Raw genomic sequence first — 21,064 nt, 5'->3', positions numbered from 1 at the left:
AAATTTCCCTTATTTGGATGGAAAAATGTGATTGAAATTGAAACTGCCAAATGATTGTGGTTATCTAAAATAATCGTGTTTAGATTGACATAATTAGGTAGGCTAATAGCTAACAACCACTATCAGACTGATTAATCAATAATCGTGAAAGGCCTTGTTGTATTTTTTTAATTAATTCTTATATAGGTAGCAAAATTAAGCCAAATCAAATTCTTATTACGAATAAAACTGATCCTTTGTGTTAGCAACCTAGCACTATTAGCCTACCTAACTATGTCCATCCAACAGCCACAATAAAACTACCCCTGCATTCTTCTTTCTCAATACACAATAGACCTCACATACAAATGTTCTTAACTGAAACCTGATATAAACATTGGCTGTCAAGACTATTTTACACTGTTCTTTTTGCCATCAAACTTTAACAAAACCTCTAAGCAAAAAAGGTTCACGATGGCAGTGAAGGTGAAACTGACCATTTTTCTAAGTAGTAGATCGCTGGATAGACATGATAGTGCCAATAAAATGTTTCGCACTGTCAGTGAAACCAAAAGATTGTTGTGGAACCACTTTGCAAGAGCACAATCAGCACTTGGATTGTTTAGTATGATATCAAAAGAATCAGCACAAAGCTACATTGTGTGCTTGAAGGTGAACATAGTCCAGATGACTTTTGGCCAAGCAGGATACATTACTAAAATAGAGTACATTTTAATGACGTCCTCCTCATCATTTTGCATCAGAGGTAATATGTTGCAGGATCAGAGCTTCTATTTGTTGTCCAAAGCCACAAATCTTTAATTACCACGACAGACGCTTCTCTCAAAGGATAAAAGGATCTAAAGGCAAAATCTCAATGGTAAGTGTGAGCGTGTGTGATGTTGTCCTGAGAAAGAAACCTGACTAATCCGACTTTCTACGCAGTGTCAGATGAGGCACTGGGGCAGGCCAGCAAACAGAGGTGAAGAGAAGGAAAAAATCAGCAGGATGATTACAACCATGATTAGCTCATTTTCCATGGGTTCAGCTATGCTACAAGCCCACTGTCCTCACTAAGGTCCTGTGGCTGGAGGTAATGTAGTCATGAGCAACCTGAAATACCCTGTTGGGGAAGCAACTTTGAAACGGTAGCTACTCATAAAGTCTTAAGGGGCTTTCACACAGGACGCGGAATACGCTGCGCTGGCCGCTGGGTTCAGCGCAAGGGGGTAATCCATCGACCGGAAGTTGAAGCCGGCCGGGTGCCGGCATGTTGTAGCAGAACTTCACTTGCGTTAGCATTTCCATTGACTCCCATTCATTTTGGCGTCACTTTGACAGCGAATAACTTTACATCTGAGGCGTTTAAAGACTCCATTTGTCCATTATTTATTTCTAAAGAAACACGACAATGTATAAAGTGCTCCATTACCTTCTATGTTACATTATGGCCCCGTAGAAACAGATTTAGTAAAAATAGGCTAACGATTGCGTCATAACCACTCGACTCTCTGTCGCGCTGTACAGAAATTACCGTACAGACAGGAGGAGAAGCTCGCAGGCAATCGGGGGGACGTCCCGTCAAGGGAGAAGCCCATAGGTAATGAGTCCATAAAAGCAACGGAATACTTACTCCTGCTCACTCACGCCAAAGAACTCTTTGCTCAAGTTCCCCGTCTCTGCAAGATTAACGTTGGCAATTTTCACGCACAGCTACTAGAAGATTAACGTCTGTCAGACAGCTTGCTCACGTCAAAGTTGAACTATTTTGAACTTTGACCGCGGCGTGCGCGCGAGCTGCGCACCGCTGCGCTTGCGCTTTGGTCGACGCAGCAAACAAAACGTCTTCGCGCGGCGCAAGCCATTGAAATTAATGGGTTTCATAGCGTAGCGCATTCCGCGTCCTGTGTGAAAGGCCCATTAGGCTGTGTGTCCACCAAACCGTTTTTCCACGCGCGTATGTTTTCAATGGGAGCGCCGCGTTTTCTAAACGCCATGAGCGTAACGAGGCGCTGAGCGGTTTTTTCACGCTGAAGCAACGAGCGCCCGGCGTTTTTTACTGGTCGCCGAGAGTTGAAAAATTTTCAACTTTGGATAAAACGCAGCGCTCATCACTGTCACTTTTTAACCAGCCGTCCAATCACAGTGGAGGAGGGGCGGGACTAATACCACACCGACCAACTGTCACAAAATTCTTTCTGTACAACGACATCAACCAGCAGAGCTATCCGAACAAAATGGATGAAAAATTATTTTTTAGTATGAAACAAATTATCTGCGAAATCAGTTACAAGTAAACTGTGCTGCGGATATTCTGTATCATAGCAACGAAACGTCTCAACGGAAAAAACGCTGTGCTGCCAAAACGCTCTCAAGCGCCCACAGCTAGGCGTCTTCAGCAGAGCGTCTACTCTAGCGTTTTCAGCTGGCTAAAAACGCTTTGGTGGACACACGGCCTTACTAAAGACTACAAACAAAAATTAGCTACTAGCTAACTACATTCAAGCTACTTTTTTGGCACAAAAACAAGGAGGGCTTTTGAATTAACTAAATATTTTACTGTAAGAAAAAATCCACAGATTTTTATATTTTTTAAACATTCATTTGAGCGACTTGTGTAAGAGATTCAAAAATGATTCACCAATTCAAATCTATTTTATGCCTTTTTGTAGCAAAATATTTATGTGAAATATTGCAATATTTCAGAACACTGATGTGCTGTTTTGCTGCACTATACTACTAAAAGTAGTTTGTTTCTGGATAAGCTACAGTATTTTGAAAATAGATAAACTACTGTCAACTGTTGCTACTTTTTAGTTAGTTATTTCCCAAAATGCTACTGAGGTTTACAGGTTTCAGTGACGCAAAGCAAGTATTAAGTCGCCTATAAAAAACAACAGGGCTACAGGGTAGAAGCATAAACAGGTGAAGTGATGGCATGCTAATGAAGACCGAATTTGCCTACCCTACATGATTCTTCAGAAATCATTCTAATTTGCTGATTTGATGCTCAAGAAAGATTTCTTATAAATATCAATGTTGAAAACAGTTGTGCTGCTTAATTTTTTGGGAAAACCGTGATCCATGGATGAATAAAAATATATACTATATATATGTATAATCATTATAGAGCTAGAATCATTAAGTGAATTGTGTTATTTATGTGCCACTAGTGTCATCCAGAAGAATTGCAAAAACAAAAAAACAAACAAAAAAAGACTTTTCAAACATGTTTCAAACACTCCTCTTGGCTTAGATTGTTATGTCAGATCAATAGTTCCACCCCAAATTCACGCCATTGGTTGAGCTAATGTTATTATGTCTTGCCCAGAATAGCAGAGCAGTTACTTAACAATGATATATTCAGCAGTGCAGGTCAAGGATGGAATGACAGTTTGTGCCAGATTCTTTGGCTGGACATGAGCTTCTGCGTCTCATTTGACAGCTGTCATGTATGTTTGCTGCAAAATCAGAACAGCTGAAACACCTAAAAATAAATACCTAACCCAGTGGCTTCTTTAGGTTGCTCTGTTTGAATGCACTGAGAACATTCAGTGAATTGCACAAGAAGCAATCCATTGACAGCCGTCCAACCACCTTGTCTAAAAGCCACCCTAAATGCAGTTTTATGTTGTTAGACACCCCGTTTGTACATTCTGCAACTGAAAGGAGATGTGAGACCCGCGGAGGAGCTTCACGCCCTCTGACCAGCTCCACTTGAGAGCCACTCCCACAATGGGCAGTGACTCCATAGGTCAGGGGTCCTATTATGGCCCCTGGTTTCCAAGGTTACTGCCTAGCAGAGAAGAACGCTACTCAGTTCCCTTTTGTCCCTAAATTCAGGGCATCAAAAGCAGAGCTGGAGTCTAGTAAGGGCTCCCACCCAAACATTTCAAAACAGTCGCCCGCAAATACATCGCACACTGCAGAGTGAGTGAGATTGGGGTCCAAGTGCTACGCGACCACCAAGGCAGATGACAGGAACGGGCAGCCTGCACTCCAGCTATGCAAATTGCCCTTTTATGGTTTGTGGCAACCTATTAAGTGCTGAGAAAACTTCTTAGTGACCTTACTCTAATGGAACTGACCTGCTAGGAATGCATTGCAATTGTTTTTCAAACAAGAGTGCACCAATCTGTAAGCATATACAATCTCTGAGAAGATAACGACTTCCTACCATGACTTCAAAAATAATGTTATACTGTATAAGAATTATGTTTATTTTAAGCAGATATATGACATGAATTGATTCATGCATTTGTTTAAAAGTGTGTGTGTGTGTATATATATAGGCCTATATATATATATATATATATATATATATATATATATCTTATTACATTTTCTGTTATTGTCCAATTATGCTGTAGCCTACTATTAGCCTACATGAGATGTTCTAACACTACGCATAGCCTAGGCTATGTGAAATTCTTTTGCAGCTCTTCAGTGTAGTAGCTAACCTGAAAGACACCTGTAAACTCCGATTATATATGTATCTATGTATATATATATATATATATATATATATATATATATATATATATATATATATATACACACACACACACACACACACACACACACACACATACTCTCTCTATATATATATAATAAAGATCAACGATGTGCATCATTAAGCTGTGTATACACACTATACGAGGCGGGCTATATAGATAGAGACACTGCAGCAAGTGCAAACACACTATTAAATCACAGCAGAACTCACCATAATTGCTCGCACTCAGTCACAAGACAAATGAGACTGACGTCTGGATCGCAAGAGATTTTTTTTTTGATTGCTTTAGAAGAAAACAATAGAGAGATATTCCTCGGCGCCGATGGTGATCTGTAGAGACGCGGCGGAGATGATCTGATATCGGAGTCCTTCACAGCGTAATGTTGCGCTTCGGTTTCCCTCTCTGAGATTTAAACTAATCTACACTGGAGAGGCTTCAGTTATTTATCACAGCGACTCTATAGCGACACCTGGAGATTACACAAAGGAGCTGCTGGATGTGTCTTCCTTTCTTTCTTTCTTTCTTTCTTTCTTTCTTTCTTTCTTTCTTTCTTTCTTTCTTTCTTTCTTTCTTTCTTTCTTTCTTTCTTTCTTTCTTTCTTTCTTTCTTTCTTTCTTTCTTTCTTTCTTTCTTTCTTTCTTTCTTTCTTTCTTTCTTTCTTTCAGCATATAGCTACCGGTCAAAAGTTTGGTGTTTTATTATTATTATTATTTTTTTAAAGTTTAAAAGTTTTTTTTATGTTTTTGAAAGAAGACTGCTTACCAAGGCTACATTTATTTGATCAAAGGCTACTGTAAAACAGTAATATTGTGAAATATTATTGGGTATAATTTAGAACTGTAATTAATAACTATTTGAACATATTTTAAAATGTAATTTGATGCGAAGCTGAATTTTCAGCACCATGACATTACTCCAGTCTTCAGTGTCACACGATCCTTCAGAAATCATTCTAGTATTTGCTTTGGTGCTCAAGAAACATTTCGTATTTTTTATCAGTGTTGAACAGTCGTGCTGCTTAATATCTTTTGTGGAAAACATGGTACATGTTTTTCAGGATCCTTTGATGAATAGAAAGTTCAGAACAGGATTTATGTGAAATAGTAATGTTGTGTAACAACAATCAATGTGAAAGTTTATGCGTCCTTGCTGAATAAAAGTATGAATTAATCTTACTGACCCCAAACCAATGGTATAAAATGTAGTAATATATTAGGTGTCCTTCATTTTTGCTGTTTATCTGGATATTTGGAGCACAAATGAGAGCTAAGGCTGTGCTGTGTAAGAGCTGCATCAGCTTTATAAATTTTTTATACGGATAATGCACTTCCGATGGGAACAAACAGAATAGACATGATCAAAGAGGTGTATCTTATAAGCCCTGACACATCTGGTTGTTATAATTATTCACAGAACTCTTACAAAATCAGATGCATCTAGACACAGACTCATATTTGGCCCCCAGACCTTGTTATACTGAGTACGACTGACAGCGGCCTGTCATTATGCTGTCTGATGACTCTATAGCCTCCGGGCACACACCTGAGTGCACACTATACTTCCTGCCCTTTGAGGATAGAAGACAGATGTCCTGAGTGCTTTCATTTAAGGAACAGTAAATGAGTGAAAGGAGATCAGCTACTGGGGAATCTGGTTCGTTACGACTACCTATTTGCACGGAATATGGATTAAAACACTTCTAGTCAAAAGTTTTTGAAAGAAGTCTTTTATGCTCACCCAGGCTGCATTTATTTGATAAAACATACAGTAAAACCATTTAAAAGAGCTGTTTCTATAGGCCCATCTTGAAATGTAATTTATTCCAGGTGAGGGCAAAGCTGTATTTTCAGCATCATTACTCCAGTCTTCAGTGTCACATGATCCTTCAGAAACCATTCTAATATGCTGAGATTTAGCTTTCTAGCTTACTGAAGTTCAGCTACTTTAATTTACAATGTATTATTAAAGTCCTGTGCACTTATGCAAGAAAATACGAATAAACACTTTCTTTTTTTAAACCAATGGCCTGCTAACCCATTATGAATATCAATACTTGGGGGTTAAAACACAGTCAAGGGTTTAACGGGCTGTAATGCCAGTGGTTGTTGTGATACGAACACATTGCTTTTGCGGATTCAGCATCTGTCCTGTGTTTTCAACATCACAAGTCAGCCTTGATCACTGATGGTAATGTTAAAGCTGTGGTATTTCTGGGATTCAGTTTGATTCAGTGACAATGTCACAAACAAAGTCTGATTATAACAGTAATAGTTTATAAAGAACACAGAAAACAGAAGCTGGCATTAATATAGGCCTACTGTGTTTTATTTTCATAGTATAAAAACATATGTAGGTACAGGATTCAAAACTGCACAATATTAGAAATGTGTAAATAGCCTAGTTTGCCTATATGTTGTTAATTAGACTCTAAAAAAGACTCTATACCTCTTTTTTATTTATCCATTTATGCCAGCATTTCTATATAGTTGCAGGTTTGATTGTCATATTGTAATTTTGTGCTCAGATGATATTTATTCTCACATATACAATCCCGTTTGCTTTGTTGCAGCAGGGTCAGTGAAACCATGGTAGTGCACATACTGTGTAATTTAAGCACTATTACCGCTTTGCTCTGTTGCATCTGCGGACTGTAATTTTTATGATACCCTACTGCTAGAAAACGCTTTTATTCAGAAACATGTTTAAATTGAATGTATCACCCGAATCTATCTTAGATTTTCTATCTTATGTCAAGTTAAAATGTTTTATAATAATTTAAATTTTATGGATTGTGATATTGACCTTGTGTTTGCCATGTAAATAGCCCTGATGCTATAGCATGGCGTTAAAAATAAACAAACTGTTGCATCTGGCTTGCGTCTACACAGTATTCTGTGAGGATCATTCTTGTTCATTTACAGCCGTTTAGTAGTGCATGTTATGACTAAGAAAGAATATCCAGGTTTTCAGGTTTCTGTGGGACTTCTCTGACGGGCTTCGTGGTTTCTTTTAGGCTTGGTGTTGGCTCGTGCTGACTGCACTTTGACAGAGGTAGATGCAGAGCGTGAACCCTGTAGGTTCTGAGCTGTGCAGGTGTATGTTCCTTGGTCAACCTCTCTGACTTCATCCACCAGCAGTACCGACTGAGTTCGCTGTCGGTTCTGCCCGTCCACCTGCACTGTCTGCACACTGTCCTGGGTGTACATCGGGCGCCCAATCTGATAATGAAAAATAAAAAGAATCATTTAAAATAAATATTTTAAATAATGGGTTTAAATTTTTTAATTTACAAAAGTTTGCTGTATATCTAAATTATCAACATGATGAAAAGTCAACATAATGTTGTAACACGTACACAATCTACTACTTGCCTTCTGTCATCTGATTATTTTAAGCAAGTAAAAGTTTTTACTTTTATATTTTAGTATAGTTCTGAAGAAATCCCAATTCAGGCAGTACACAGTCTTTTTGCTGTGAAATCTAATAGATTAAACATAAGAATAACTTGTATATGGTTAGTAATATTTCAGGGTGAAGACTTCCTGGATTGAAGCATCTGAAGTTAACTTGATCATGTTGAAATGTATCAAAAATGATGCATCAGGCTTTTGAGGAACATTTCTCAATCATCATTGTATTGCATTGCATTCGACCGGGTGAATGTGATTTGACCAAGTACCACATGTTCCTGGATCAACATCTTTGTTGATCCTGGATCAACTTTCCAATCAACCAATCAGATTTGAGGGACAAGTTTACAGTTTATGTCAAGTTTAGGCTTAGAACCAGGGTTAAGTACTTAAACATCAGTGCTATTCACCTTTCATTGCCATCTGATTTTAGGGAAAAGTTATGGGTAGGGTTAGGTTTAGGGGGAGGGATTGGGGGACTACATTTTGGGACAGGAATGTTGATCCAGGATCAACAAAATATGTTGATCCAGGACCATGTCTTACTTGGCAAAATCACGGTGACCATATAGAACAGAGCTTTTAAACTATAAGCATTTAAATATCATCTTACTAAGACTTATTAGAGTGATAACTGAACTTAATGTATTTATGCATTCATTTCATGAAAGTAAAGTCTGATACTGTTACATCCCCTATGGTGTTGCCTCCAGGCAACATAGTCTATTTTAGCTTTTTTTTTTTTTTTTATATAAAAACTTAAAACAATTTAATTGGTCAATGCTCTCTAGGGGGAGGGGAACTCAAATACTAACAAATGAAAATGCAATAGAGTGGCCACATGACCCACAGGGGTCCATTTTGTTCCCTCTTTCAGCCCATGTGCACATGTCACATGGCAAAACATCATGTCACATGGCAATACAAAAAATCAGAGTCACCTTCATTGGTTAGTAAAGAAGTATTTTCAAAAACTTTAGATTATATATTATCAAATGTTTCGTAGGAAATTACATAAAACTGCATGTTGCCTCGAGGCAACATTGTACCATAATAGAATCACATAAGGCCATACCAGGCATACTAGGTTTGAATACAAGTATATTTTATTTGTAAGGAAAAGAGTTTGAATTATCTAAATGTATTTACATTTTTGCAAATTTAAAACTCAGCATGGTTCGACAGGACATTTGGCCACTATAGAGGGTAATCGGACAAATAGTGGGTTCGTGGGACGGGGGCGTGGCTTGGGAGTGGTCAGCAGGGGTCGACGGTTCATTTGGCCACTATAGTGGGCAATTGGACAAATAGGGGGTTCGTGGCTTGGGACCAGTCAGGGGGGTCGACGGGACATTTGGCCACTATAGAGGGTAATCGGACAAATATGGTGTTCGTGGGACGGGGGCGTGGCTTGGGAGTGGTCAGCAGGGGTCGACGGTTCATTTGGCCACTATAGTGGGCAATTGGACAAATAGGGGGTTCGTGGCTTGGGACCAGTCAGGGGGGTCGACGGGACATTTGGCCACTATAGAGGGTAATCGGACAAATAGGGTGTTCGTGGGACAGGGGCGTGGCTTGGGAGTGGTCAGCAGGGGTCGACGGTTCATTTGGCCACTATAGTGGGCAATTGGACAAATAGGGGGTTCGTGGCTTGGGACCGGTCAGGGGGGTCGACGGGACATTTGGCCACTATAGAGGGTAATCGGACAAATAGGGGGTTCGTGGGAAGGGGGCGTGGCTTGGGAGTGGTCAGCAGGGGTCGACGGTTCATTTGGCCACTATAGTGGGCAATTGGACAAATAGGGGGTTCGTGGCTTGGGACCGGTCAGGGGGGTCGACGGGACATTTGGCCACTATAGAGGGTAATCGGACAAATAGGGTGTTCGTGGGACGGGGGCGTGGCTTGGGACTGGTCAGCGGGGGTCGACGGGTCATTTGGCGACTATAGAGGGTAATCGGACAAATAGGGGGTTCGTGGGAAGGGGGCGTGGCTTGGGACTGGTAAGCGGGGGGCGACGGGTCATTTGGCCACTATCCCAGATAGCAATGAGTCGGCGGACCACCGTCGGTTCTCCGGCGGCAGTAGAAGCGTCAGAATGGCGACATCGCAAACACGTTGGACGGCGCACCGCCGGCGGCAGCCGCTTTTTAAAAGCGGCAGCCGCCTTCCTACCGCCTTCGTTAAGCGGCCGGCCCGCGGGCCAACCGCCGTTCCGCCGCCTTTATATTGAAGGCCGTCCTTCCGCGGCCCGCCGGAGGCAAACGCTATTTTCGAGCGCTCTGCCGCCGCTTATTCTGGCTATATATATATATTTTTTATTTATTTATTTATAGCATGCAGTTTATCAAGAATAATGATTGCTCAAACCAGACAAATTTACAATTGGCATTTTTATTCTACATTTCAAAGTACAGTAACTGTCATTTAAACAAGATGTTTCAGATCACTGAAACATAACAGAAAAATAAATAAATCAATATACTAACATGCAGGTTTCCAATTCAATTTTGGTTAAACAGCCTTACAAGCAAATTACAACACTTACAATAAGTGTTCATATAAAAAGGACAGCTCTAGGGTAAAAAATTACCAGTAAACATTATGACAAGTAAAGAGGATATTTGATACCAAATAATGTGCAAGATACCAAATAAATAAAAGTATAACTACATTTACAAACCATTTCTAACAATATGATAAGTGGTAGTAATTTATAGTAAAGCTCTGGAGTAGAATAGGCCATTATAACCCCAATGCTGACCTGTGGCACAAGGATTTACAAGCTTTATTTGAAAAAGAAAAAAAGAAAGTAATTTCCAAAGTGAGTGAGTGTAGTCTGACACTTCTGACTTCTTTAAGGGTCTTGATTCTACTGACTGCAAGATAAAGAAAGGATTCCAGTTGTCAGTGATTCTGGGGTGTCAGTAGTCAGTCTAGTTTTAAGTGGTCGGCTGTGGGTCCCTCTCAGCTGTGCGGCGCCTTTTTCTGCCTTCACGGTCAGATGCTCCTTTCAGGTAACGCGTAACGTTAACCTGGACCGCCTCATCAGTGCATCCTGGGTTGCCGGGTCCTTCCGGATGGCTAATATAGAAAATACAGATCTGTCATTTAATTTGAATTGCATGAGGACAATAGGACATACACATCTACTTAAAAAAAATATATATATCCAACTTACTTTGAACAATGGTCTTCAGGAACATGTCTCTAAAACATGCTTTATCCCCTACACCAAGCTGAAAATCCAAAAAAGTGTTACAAATTACATTTCTCTGAAGCTTCTCATAAATAAATAAAAAATGTGAAAGGCTAAGGATTCAGACTGTAATATATGCAGAATACAATCTTAAATTGTACTTTATATCTAGGTCTACTACATGTACAGGTAGCCCCAGTGGGAATTAAACCTACAACCACAGGTGCTGTTTGCAAGTTGTACCTAATTGCTCAGTGCAAGCAAACGTCTTCAACATTGTTTGTTGAACTTGCTTCACCTGCTCTTGAAGTAAGATTTTACAATTCGTATTTTTATATGTAATATTGTAGTGTTTATTATAAATGATTTATCTGTGCACTTCATTATTCTTTTAAAATTCATGTAGCCTTATAATCTTTAATCAAATACGTTACCCTTCCCTCCCCCCTCGAAACGACTTCTCTTCTCTTCCGGTCATGTGCTATGGCGCGAGGGCGTGGCAACTCCCCTCAAACCGTGCTATGAGCAGAGATGGAGAAGAGGAGCGCTAGAGTAAAACCCTGCCCTCCGTTCAATATACCGTTTCACTTTTAACACAACACTGGAGAAAAGTCGTTTGTAACTTCCGGTTCATGCCGACTTCAAATAGAAGCAATAGTTTCCAAGACAAAAAAACTTCACAAATAACATCACTTACTTGTACTCAAACTCTTGGCTCTGTGAAGTGGAGTCTGGATTACTGGGGAGAAACCTGGTAGCGAGAAAGAGGAAACAGAAATTTGAAAATCTAACAAATGGTATAGTTTAGTGGCAGGATCACAAATCCAGCATAACAGCAATAGATTTTACATACCAGTTCAGCATTTTCCTGGTTTTCTGGAATCGATGCATCTTTCTAGAGTTTTTTTTCTTGAGACTTACAAGATTCTAGAGTAGGGAATAATGAATATAAGAGTCAGTTATCCACAATAAACAGAAAATAAATTACACAGATGAAATACAGGAAAATCAAATACACAAGTCAGACCCATTTACCTGCTCCCTTCATGAACTTAAAATGATGTTTCTCCCAGGTGCTGTGTGGAGGTGTGCAGAGGATGGCCAAATTGTTGCCTTCGTCTTTTTGCTGAGGTTAAATGGGGGCCAATGGCACATGCTCTCGCTGAGCCACTCTTGCGGAACCACTGCAAATGGCAGATCCTCCTCGTTGATAAACTGAACAATGTGAACCATCTAAAATAGAAGAACATTTTGCATAAAGTATACTTTTTGATTAATTTCCAGGCAAAATCAATAACATTAAAATGCTCACCCCTTCAAAAAACGAGTCATTTTCACAAGTGGATCAACAGAAAACCATGTTCAGAAAAACACAATCATATACATATACACACATATATACATACACACATATATATATACATAATATATATATACACACACACACACATAGTTATTTTTGTAAGAAAACACCAAAAGTTAAACTTTCTAGATGTAAAGCTTTGGCGATCTACTGTAGCTAGATACATTTCAACATGTCGAACATGCTTGAATTCAGTGAGTAAAAAAGGCGAAGCAGCATGTGTTAGCTAACACTGTAAGTTAATCTAGACTAGCAGCATGGTTGTCGAATCAAACAAAACATCATTATGTTTAGTTAGAAAACAACACAAGTTATACTGATCAGTCTTTCTTGTCGTAAAGATGTTGCTAACGTTACCATTCCCACGTGGGCGGGAGAATTGTCCTTCAGGATTTAGTTACGTAAGTTAGTTAATTATTCGACTGACCAATACTATCTTAAACCACATACTGTAGTACTCACACTTGCATAAACATACGTAAATATAGTTAAAAGAAGAAAAGAAAAAACTAACGCCAGGAAGAAACTAAGTAACGTTAGCCTAACTAACATTAGCTATGTCAGAAACATGACGCAAACTTTGTAAACAGGCTAACTTACTAGCTTGACTAGTAAGGCAAGAACATATTTGAAAAAGATGAACTAAAAATGTAAAAAATGAACATAATATTGCGTTACACAAAAAGGAAAAATGTACTTACTTTAAAGATCGTAGTCAATGACTAGATAGGATATCGTCTCCAAATACTGAAATCGTGTGACGAGTGGCCACTGTTGTGTTGGTAAATCTGCTTCCGTTTTTTAGGTACTGCCCCTCTCGGCCGGTGGAGGTACTTCTCTGTTTGTGCTTTAATACTTTCTTAAACATTTGTACAGATTGCAAAACTCGCTATTGCAAATTAATCCCTTATACATGTAAAAGGTAAAATAAATAAAAAAATCGAACTTGTAAAAAAATGAAAGACATAAACGAAATTTCCTGGGGTGACAGAGAGACAAAATATTTCTAAATATTTCACTTTATCTTTCAGGTCAAAACAGGGATTTTCATGTTTATTATAAATATTACCATGGTTGCAAATTAATAAAAAAAATCTAAAGCATACCCAAGCTTTTGGCCAAGTTGCAGATGTCTTTCACTGTTCACTGATTTCAGGCATTGGTTAAAAGTCTAACTTCATCCATTTATTCTGCTAAATTGTTCATACCATGAATGAAATATTTATTTTAAAACCTAATCAGAATCAGAAAGATATTTATTGCCAAGTAAGTTTTACAAAAGGAATTTTTTTTTGACTATTTGTGCATCTCACTTGTGCATAAATCAAAGAAATGAATTGTCACCTTAAGTGAATCAAATAATTCTATATATTTTACATAGGCCTATCACTGAATTGCTTCAGAGTTTCAACGTAATTTAAATGTATTTTCCTAAACCTTATCATGGAATCAGACTGAGTCAAATCTGTTATAAACCCTATAATGACTTTGGTACCTAAAAATTTGATATAATTCACATAATAATTATAATCGCTTTAAATGTGAAAGTTAAAATGCTGTCAGTTCCACTCATGCCAATGACATGGTCGATTTCAAAGCGGCTTGCCGCCAGCCGGCCGCGGTTCATTTAGACGGCGGCAACCGCCAGAGAGAATGAAGTCGGCGGCCCGGCGGCTGTTCGCCGGCGGCATCTCGCAAGAAATGGGAGTGACGTATTCGGCGGCAAACGTTTCTTCTCCGCCAGCGGGCCGCACCTATAGCCGACAGTTTGGGGCCGGCGGCAAAAAGAAGCCGTGCCGATATTTTTTGCTATCTGGGATAGTGGGCAATCGAACAAATAGTGGGTTCGTGGCTTGGGACCGGTCAGGGGGGTCGACGGAACATTTGGCCACTATAGAGGGTAATCGGACAAATAGGGGGTTCGTAGCTTGGGACCGGTCGGGGGGGTCGACAGGACATTTGGCCACTATAGTGGGCAATCGAACAAATAGTGGGTTCGTGGCTTGGGACCGGTCAGGGGGGTCGACGGAACATTTGGCCACTATAGAGGGTAATCGGACAAATAGGGGGTTCGTGGCTTGGGACCGGTCGGGGGGGTCGACAGGACATTTGGCCACTATAGTGGGCAATCGGACAAAGGTTCATATTAGGATAAGTTTATGGTGATTGTTAATGTTTTACCTTAAAACAACACCGATTCTAATGTTTTGATATGATAACTTGATGATATGATGGTTTGTAGTACTTACTTGCGTTCCACGATGGTACAATGTTGCCTGAGGGCAACAGCTGGATAATAAATGTTACTTTTTATTAAATATGAAATCTGTAATTCATTAAAAACCTGATAAATCTGTTTGTTCAAGTGTTTAGTTAAAGAAATTTATGTTTACAATAAATATATAATTTTTTTATTCATGAAAATGTCAAATGTTTCAATTTGTCCATTGTGGTACAATGTTGCCTTGAGGCAACAAACTTTTAATTAATAAATAAATTTAAAAATCCAATTTTAAGCAGGAAAAACATAACAAATATTTTTTTCCTCACTGATATCATATTGCGTACTATAGTTAAAGATCTTACTGATATACATTACAAGCTATAATAATTTAATTGGACATTTTGGCCATATAAATATCAGCAGAAGCTGTACCTATAATTGCATATTTTTGCTCAGTTTGGGCTTCTTAATAAATTTAAGGTGTTTTTTCCCCCTCCTATCTATTATATATTTTGTCTAAAAGTTCTATAAACTTAGAACAACAAATATCAGGCTTTATAGGGTTTATTTAAAAATCTCTGTTTTTGTAAATACAAAAAATATAAAAAATATTATTAAATATCGTGAGGCTGTGTGTACAGTACATATTTGGTATACTTATTATCTAACCTTTTGTCCAGGATATTCCCAGGTTAAATCCACCACCACGTCCTGCTCTCCCACCACAGTGCATGTCACCTGGAGATTCTGTCCCACTGCCACAGTGTCAGAGGAGGTCTGGATCGCAGGAGACGGAGGGGCGGCTGGATCTGCCAGGGTATATAAAGGCATTCTGAAATAATTTCTGCAATCTGATTTATATAGTCACATGCTATGTACTGCATTAAAAAAAAATCTCACAGTTGACATAGATGAGCATGTACTTGGTTGAGCTCTGGCGAAGGTTCCCCAGGCTTGCCACACAGTAGAGAGAACCAGCATGATACTGTTTCGGCCTGTGAATGGTGAAGCCCTTCTTAACGTCAAAGGAGATCTCTCGTCCATCCACATTCACCTCCATTGGAGGAAATTCCCGGTGTAAATTCACCTTTGCTAGCGGAGAAGTCACCTGACAGGGCAGGACGGTGGGCCAGTTAGTGCGAAGCTGAATGACCTCGTAATAATCAGAGGAAGGTACAAACAACTCCTGAGGGTCTAAGAGAGAAATACCAAAGGACAATTGTCATCTCTGTGTTGATCAAATTGTCGATAACTGAGATAAAACATGACGCCAGTTGAGGAAAAATGTGAAAATACCACAGGCAAAATAAAATATTTAATATCTTTAATATGGATGTAGCAGGCTACTAAAGGCTGGAATACACTATACACAACTTTTCAAATCTGACTCAGTTTGAGTTTGACTACTTGTAAAATTTGCAGGCCTACTGTTCATCACATTACATTCCCATATTACCAGAGAAAAAGATGAAGACTTTGACGCCTTTGTCATATTGTTTTCTGCAGTCTTTCTCCTCACAGTGCATGGGATAGCAGGTGTACTCCCCTGTATCTGCTGCTGTTGCATTTGCCAAAATCAGTGTGCCATAACGTTCATGTTGAACTGTCCTAAAAATACGGACAGAAAATAAAAGCAAAACAGCAATTGATTCATTGAACTAAACTAACACAATCGAATGTGATCACAGATTAATTGTCACTGTTAGCTCATACCTGAGTCGCCCTTCATCGTCCTCTTCCAGATATGCAGGAACAGCCCATTGGACAGGATTTCCTTTACACCTCAGTTCTAACGCATCACCTGCCTGGACAGTCAACGTGTCGCCCACTTTCTGAAACCTTCCCTTGTTTACCACCTGGGTGAGGTACGTCTGGGCTTCTTTAGGGGTCACAGGGGTGGTTTTCACTTTAGGTTTGGAAGAGGTTGCCTTTCCTGTCCCCTTCACAGTCTTGGACTTTACATTTGGTCTCTTCTCAGCTTTGGTCTTCGGGTCAGGTTCAACCTTTTGGCACATGCCTGTTTTTCATGTGACAAAGCATTCTGAAACACTGTTGAAATTTAACTTTAACCAATAATGTTTTTTTTTCTTGTTTTTCTCTAAAAGCTACTTAAATGTCCTAAATGTCTGTGAAACCAGGCCTTAGAGTATTAGTTGACTGTTAGGTTACATTTAGGTTTAGTGTTACCAGAATAAATTGAGTTACTTATAGAACGTCTGTTGTGGAGCATCAAAATAACAGGTTAGCAGATATTAAGCAGACAGTCAACTAATACTCTAATGACTGGTAGTTCACATGTAGTTGCAAGGTTACCTATAGTAGAATGTCTAAAGTGGTCTATTGAAATAGTTAGCAAAACAACTTATGCCGACACCTAGTGGTGTGGATACAGCATCATGCACTGCAAACGTTTTCAGTTATTACTCTTACTATGCTACCGAAATATCTCTCTCTCTCTCTCTCTCTCTCTCTCTCTCTCTCTCTCTCTCTCTCTCTCTCTCTCTCTCTCTCTCTCTCTCTCTCTCTCTCTCTCTCTCTCTCTCTGTGTGTGTGTGTGTGTACATGATTTTAAACATTTCTCATGTACAACATTTTTAACAGGGTAAAACTTACTGAGTGCACCAAAAAAAATATTCACATTGAGGTATTTTATATGCAACTTTAAATGTTTTACATGCATTGCTTTAATGTACAGTTAAATGTTTTTCTCCATCTCCTTTTGCAACTTAAAGTCATATCTAATGTACAATGTGGCCTCTTAAGAGGTAAGATACTCACCAAACTGAATGATCAAAAGAGAAACGAGAAAAGCAAATAGCACCACCCTCCACTTCATGGCGGAGAATATTCACAGCGACCACAAACAAACTTTAGTTCACTCTGGTATATGTTCCCAGATCTTGAGCATACATGCAGAGAAGGGAAAATTAGAAAGGTAGCGGTAGAGGAGGAACCGAGTGAGTGAGGGGTCAGATGTTTATGAGAGTCGCATGAACACCCTAAATTCCTCTGGTTACACTCAATGGATCCTTTCTGTGTTCATTCTACCAATCAGGGCCTGAGGAGAACTGGCCATCCAACTGAAAAAGCAGACAATGTTTATTTAGCTGTAAAAACTCAGGTTTGCTAGCTCTGAAAATATCTGTCACAAGAACATATATGTTGTTGTGAATGACTACATGGTAAATTTAGAATTGATCCACACATATTGCGAATCGATATTTTATCTGGTGCATAAATGCAATAGCACTACAAATGACATAACATAGTAACGGCCTATAAACTCATTGCCCTGACTTTGCCGCAGAATTTAACAGTTTTCTGAGCTTTTTTGTTTGATTTAATAATCTGATTAGTGTGCCACAGGTAGGATTTTGTGAATGTTACTATTGTTCTTTTGTGCCCTCAGATTTGAAAGTAAGATCAAAGTCCCTTAAGGGTACATCAGTTCACTCAGCAACTCCTCTGAGCAGCGATTTTCTAGTTTTCTAGTTATGCATGTACAAGTTAAACGAGGAGAGGCTGAAATCTCCTAAACTGTTTGCCAAGCTTACATATTGTTACATACATCAAAATTAACAACAAAATCTGACAATGTTAATGCCATAAATGTTCTTTATTTTACTCAAATCATGCTGAAAAAACTTTTTTTTTTTTTCATGACTGAAGCATTCTCCCCGAAACATACATTACTAATCAAATGTTTGGGCTCAGTATGATTTTTTTTAATGCTTGTATTCAGCAAAGTTGCTTTAAATGATCAATATTTACAATAAAGACATTTATATGTCTGGAGTAATGTATAAAGAAAAGTTTTTCCTTTGCTTTTTTCACGTACAGGCAACAACGATCCACGCGCTCACACACGGATCCACGAAAACGACTAAAAACGCTGTATTATATGCCGCCAGGCCAGTAGTTGGCGACGTCACTTTGTAAAGAAACACTACCTGCCTATAGACTGAACATGTAATGAGCATTACATCACCAGTTTCACAAATTCACACTTTTTGTAGTTTATGAAAACGATAACGGTATAGTTTTAAAAATCTTGCTCTTTGAATCCTGTTGTCAAAAGTTTTGCATTTGCAGGCCCCTTTCGAACGCAGCCCTAATGTGGCAACATTAGATGTTTTTCATCTACTGTTGTCATGGTTAATCATTGTTTCATTGATTTGATCACACCTGTTACTAATTTGATCATTAGTTCTCTGTGCAATGCTCTCAGTTTCTTTAGTTCATTGTCTGGTGTTGTTTGTGTTTCATGCACACTGTTATGTTGCCTTCGCTTGTTTGGATTATCTTTGTGCTAAATTATACTCCTTGGTTTTATTTAATTAAGTTACACTGTATTATAGATCCGCTTCATCTCACCAATCTGGGACAGTAATGGCTGCTGAAAATTCAGCTTTCCATCACAGGAACAAATTACATTTTAAAATATATTAAAATATAATATTATAATATAATGATAATATTTCACAATGTTTCTCTTTTTACTATATTTTTGATCAAATAAATGCAGCCTTGGTGAGCATAAGAGACTTCTTTTAAAAGCATTAAAAACTTTTGAACAGTGGTGTATAATTTAATAAAAGATGTCTTAGTCAACTTGAAGATTCAGAATTATTATTTATTTATTCATTTATTATAAAAAGTATAAAAAGATTTCACTGCAAATATGATGCAAGCTCTATTAAAAAGTCGAAAAAAGAAAGAAACATAGAAAGGCATCTACTTGACGGATGTAACAGGTGCAAAGGACTTTTGGTTCATACGTTTATTTTGGTCTATCTTTATCAGATTTGGATTCAATGGTTTCAATGGTGACCTGACTGCTGAGTAACCTTTGCCTCTGGACGCTGTTCCTCACTCCATATCCAAAGTATATGAGGAATCCTGAGCATAAAAAAGACACATATTTACATATTTTTTAAAACATAAATTTGGGTTGGACTTTCAGCATATTTCATATTTTGCATCGCATACCCCCAGCCATCCACACAGCGTAGCGAACCCAGGTGTCTCCTCCCAGTTGCATCATCAAGTAAATGTTGACGAACACACTCACCACAGGGAGTAAAGGCAAGAACGGTACCTGTGGTCACAGAAAATATGAGATTTTTATTTTATAATTTATACAAATGTTTTTATTTATTATATTTTTTATAAAATTAGACGCTTATATTATATATGACTTATATGTTTTATAAGTCATGTGCTCACCATGAAGGAGGCTTTGGTTGGGTTCTGGGGTTGCCTCCAGATAATGAAGACTATGAGGAAGATTATGACCAGGATCACAGATAGACTCACAACACTCCAGATCTCCAGCAACAACAAAGATCTGATAGCTTTGCTCATCAGCAGTGACAGGATAAGCACCAACACAACTGCAAAAGCAAAGATATGAAATAGGTTTGCTTATATTGCTGCCTGAGGTCAGATTTTTGTGCGATTTTTGTAGAATTTCAGTATGGTAAGGTTTTCTACACACCAAGAAAAACTGTGCAGGTTGTAACAGTGTTTGAAGTTTCTTTGGTAGGGTACGAAGGGGGTTTCAAAAACCCAAACATGGAGGTTGTGGGTGTGCGCAAATCATTTTCCTCTGAAGCTGTCTCTTGATACCTTTGAAAGAAACCCATTTTAGCTTCAAAGATTTGCATTATGGTGGTAGAACAGAAGGGAACTGTGGAGCTGGGAATACAACCTTAGTATGAGAATACAAATAGCCACAAGTGTGTAGGAGAAAAGGGTTCCAATCGACATCATATCAACCAATGCCTTCAGGTCAAAGAAAAGAGCCATTATTGCTGGAATAAAGCAGAGCACATGATTCCCAGGGCTTTTGTATTTTAAACAAAAGCTGCAGCCTATTTACTATTCATCTCACAGAGAGAAAAAGGCCCTAGTCTTATGATTTGGCTTAGTCTGTCATATGTGAGAGGGCAGAATTAAGATATCCGATTAGTAGATCATTTTTTAACAATCTTTCAGTCCACTTACCCGCCACAGTTCCAGAGGATAGTGTGGCCACCACTGGACTCTGCCGTAAGCTGACTTTATATAGCGATTTGAACATGAGTCCATCTCTGGCCATGGCAAACAGGACACGGGGCATTGGGAACATGGACCCCAAGAGACTGCAGATTAAATGAAATGTCTGTAACTGATCTGAAACATAATAGAGAGCCAATTCTCACTCTGACTTTTTTTTACCTTGTTGACAGAGCGCACAGGGATCCGACCGCCACTACATACTTTGCTGCACCCCAGCCAATGTCAGCAAAGGCCACAGGCAGAGGACTTTGAATGTTGAGTTGGTAGTATGGCACCATCAATGTGAGAGCAGCCGAAACACCAAAGTATGCCAG

The 21,064-nt window shown here is 38.9% G+C and overlaps 3 protein-coding genes and 1 long non-coding RNA gene across 4 annotated transcripts in view; 1 reads left to right on the top strand and 3 right to left on the bottom strand.

Moving 5' to 3' along the window:
• n4bp3 (NEDD4 binding protein 3) overlaps positions 1-4,896 on the bottom strand; it is a 29,564-nt gene extending 24,668 nt beyond the window's left edge. The window contains exon 1 of the mRNA XM_056262415.1: positions 4,706-4,896. The gene's annotated coding sequence lies outside the window, so the exon portion shown is untranslated. The remainder of the gene's footprint in view (positions 1-4,705) is intronic.
• Positions 943-21,014, top strand: LOC130095670 (uncharacterized). Its single transcript, XR_008808145.1, has 4 exons — positions 943-1,072; positions 15,371-15,507; positions 16,433-16,555; positions 20,921-21,014. It is a non-coding gene; the product is annotated as an uncharacterized LOC130095670 (long non-coding RNA).
• Positions 7,387-17,694, bottom strand: LOC130095669 (platelet-derived growth factor receptor-like protein). Its single transcript, XM_056262418.1, has 6 exons — positions 17,469-17,694; positions 16,404-16,707; positions 16,147-16,298; positions 15,591-15,884; positions 15,360-15,499; positions 7,387-7,714 (listed from the first exon to the last, which is right to left on the bottom strand). The coding sequence occupies exons 1-6, from the start codon at positions 17,524-17,526 to the stop codon at positions 7,463-7,465; spliced, it is 1,200 nt and encodes a 399-aa protein (XP_056118393.1). The 5' UTR covers positions 17,527-17,694; the 3' UTR covers positions 7,387-7,462.
• The window catches only part of LOC130095668 (cationic amino acid transporter 2-like), a 5,937-nt gene continuing 4,147 nt past the window's right edge, over positions 19,275-21,064 (bottom strand). The window contains exons 6-12 of the mRNA XM_056262417.1: positions 20,910-21,064; positions 20,697-20,833; positions 20,401-20,503; positions 20,188-20,318; positions 19,917-20,083; positions 19,680-19,788; positions 19,275-19,589 (exon numbers count right to left, since the gene is read on the bottom strand). The exon at positions 20,910-21,064 is cut by the window's right edge and continues 68 nt beyond it. Coding sequence (XP_056118392.1) covers positions 19,471-19,589; positions 19,680-19,788; positions 19,917-20,083; positions 20,188-20,318; positions 20,401-20,503; positions 20,697-20,833; positions 20,910-21,064 — 921 coding nt within the window. The 3' untranslated portion in view covers positions 19,275-19,470. The remainder of the gene's footprint in view (positions 19,590-19,679; positions 19,789-19,916; positions 20,084-20,187; positions 20,319-20,400; positions 20,504-20,696; positions 20,834-20,909) is intronic.

Source organism: Rhinichthys klamathensis, unplaced genomic scaffold, assembly GCF_029890125.1.
Source record: "Rhinichthys klamathensis goyatoka isolate OS25496 unplaced genomic scaffold, OSU_Roscu_1.1 h1tg000192l_1, whole genome shotgun sequence".
NCBI lineage: Eukaryota > Metazoa > Chordata > Actinopteri > Cypriniformes > Leuciscidae > Rhinichthys > Rhinichthys klamathensis.
The sequence above is the reverse complement of the archived record's forward strand: the minus strand, read 5'-3'. Positions and strand labels throughout refer to the sequence as shown.

Excerpts from the sequence above, each read along its gene's own strand:
- LOC130095669 (XM_056262418.1), bottom strand. The coding sequence starts at position 17,526 with ATGAAGTGGAGGGTGGTGCTATTTGCTTTTCTCGTTTCTCTTTTGATC. Across the intron at positions 16,708-17,468 it reads TCTTTTGATCATTCAGTTTG|GCATGTGCCAAAAGGTTGAA; the intron begins GTGAGTATCTTA and ends CATGAAAAACAG. Across the intron at positions 15,885-16,146 it reads AGTCTTCATCTTTTTCTCTG|ACCCTCAGGAGTTGTTTGTA; the intron begins GTAATATGGGAA and ends TTTCTCTCTTAG.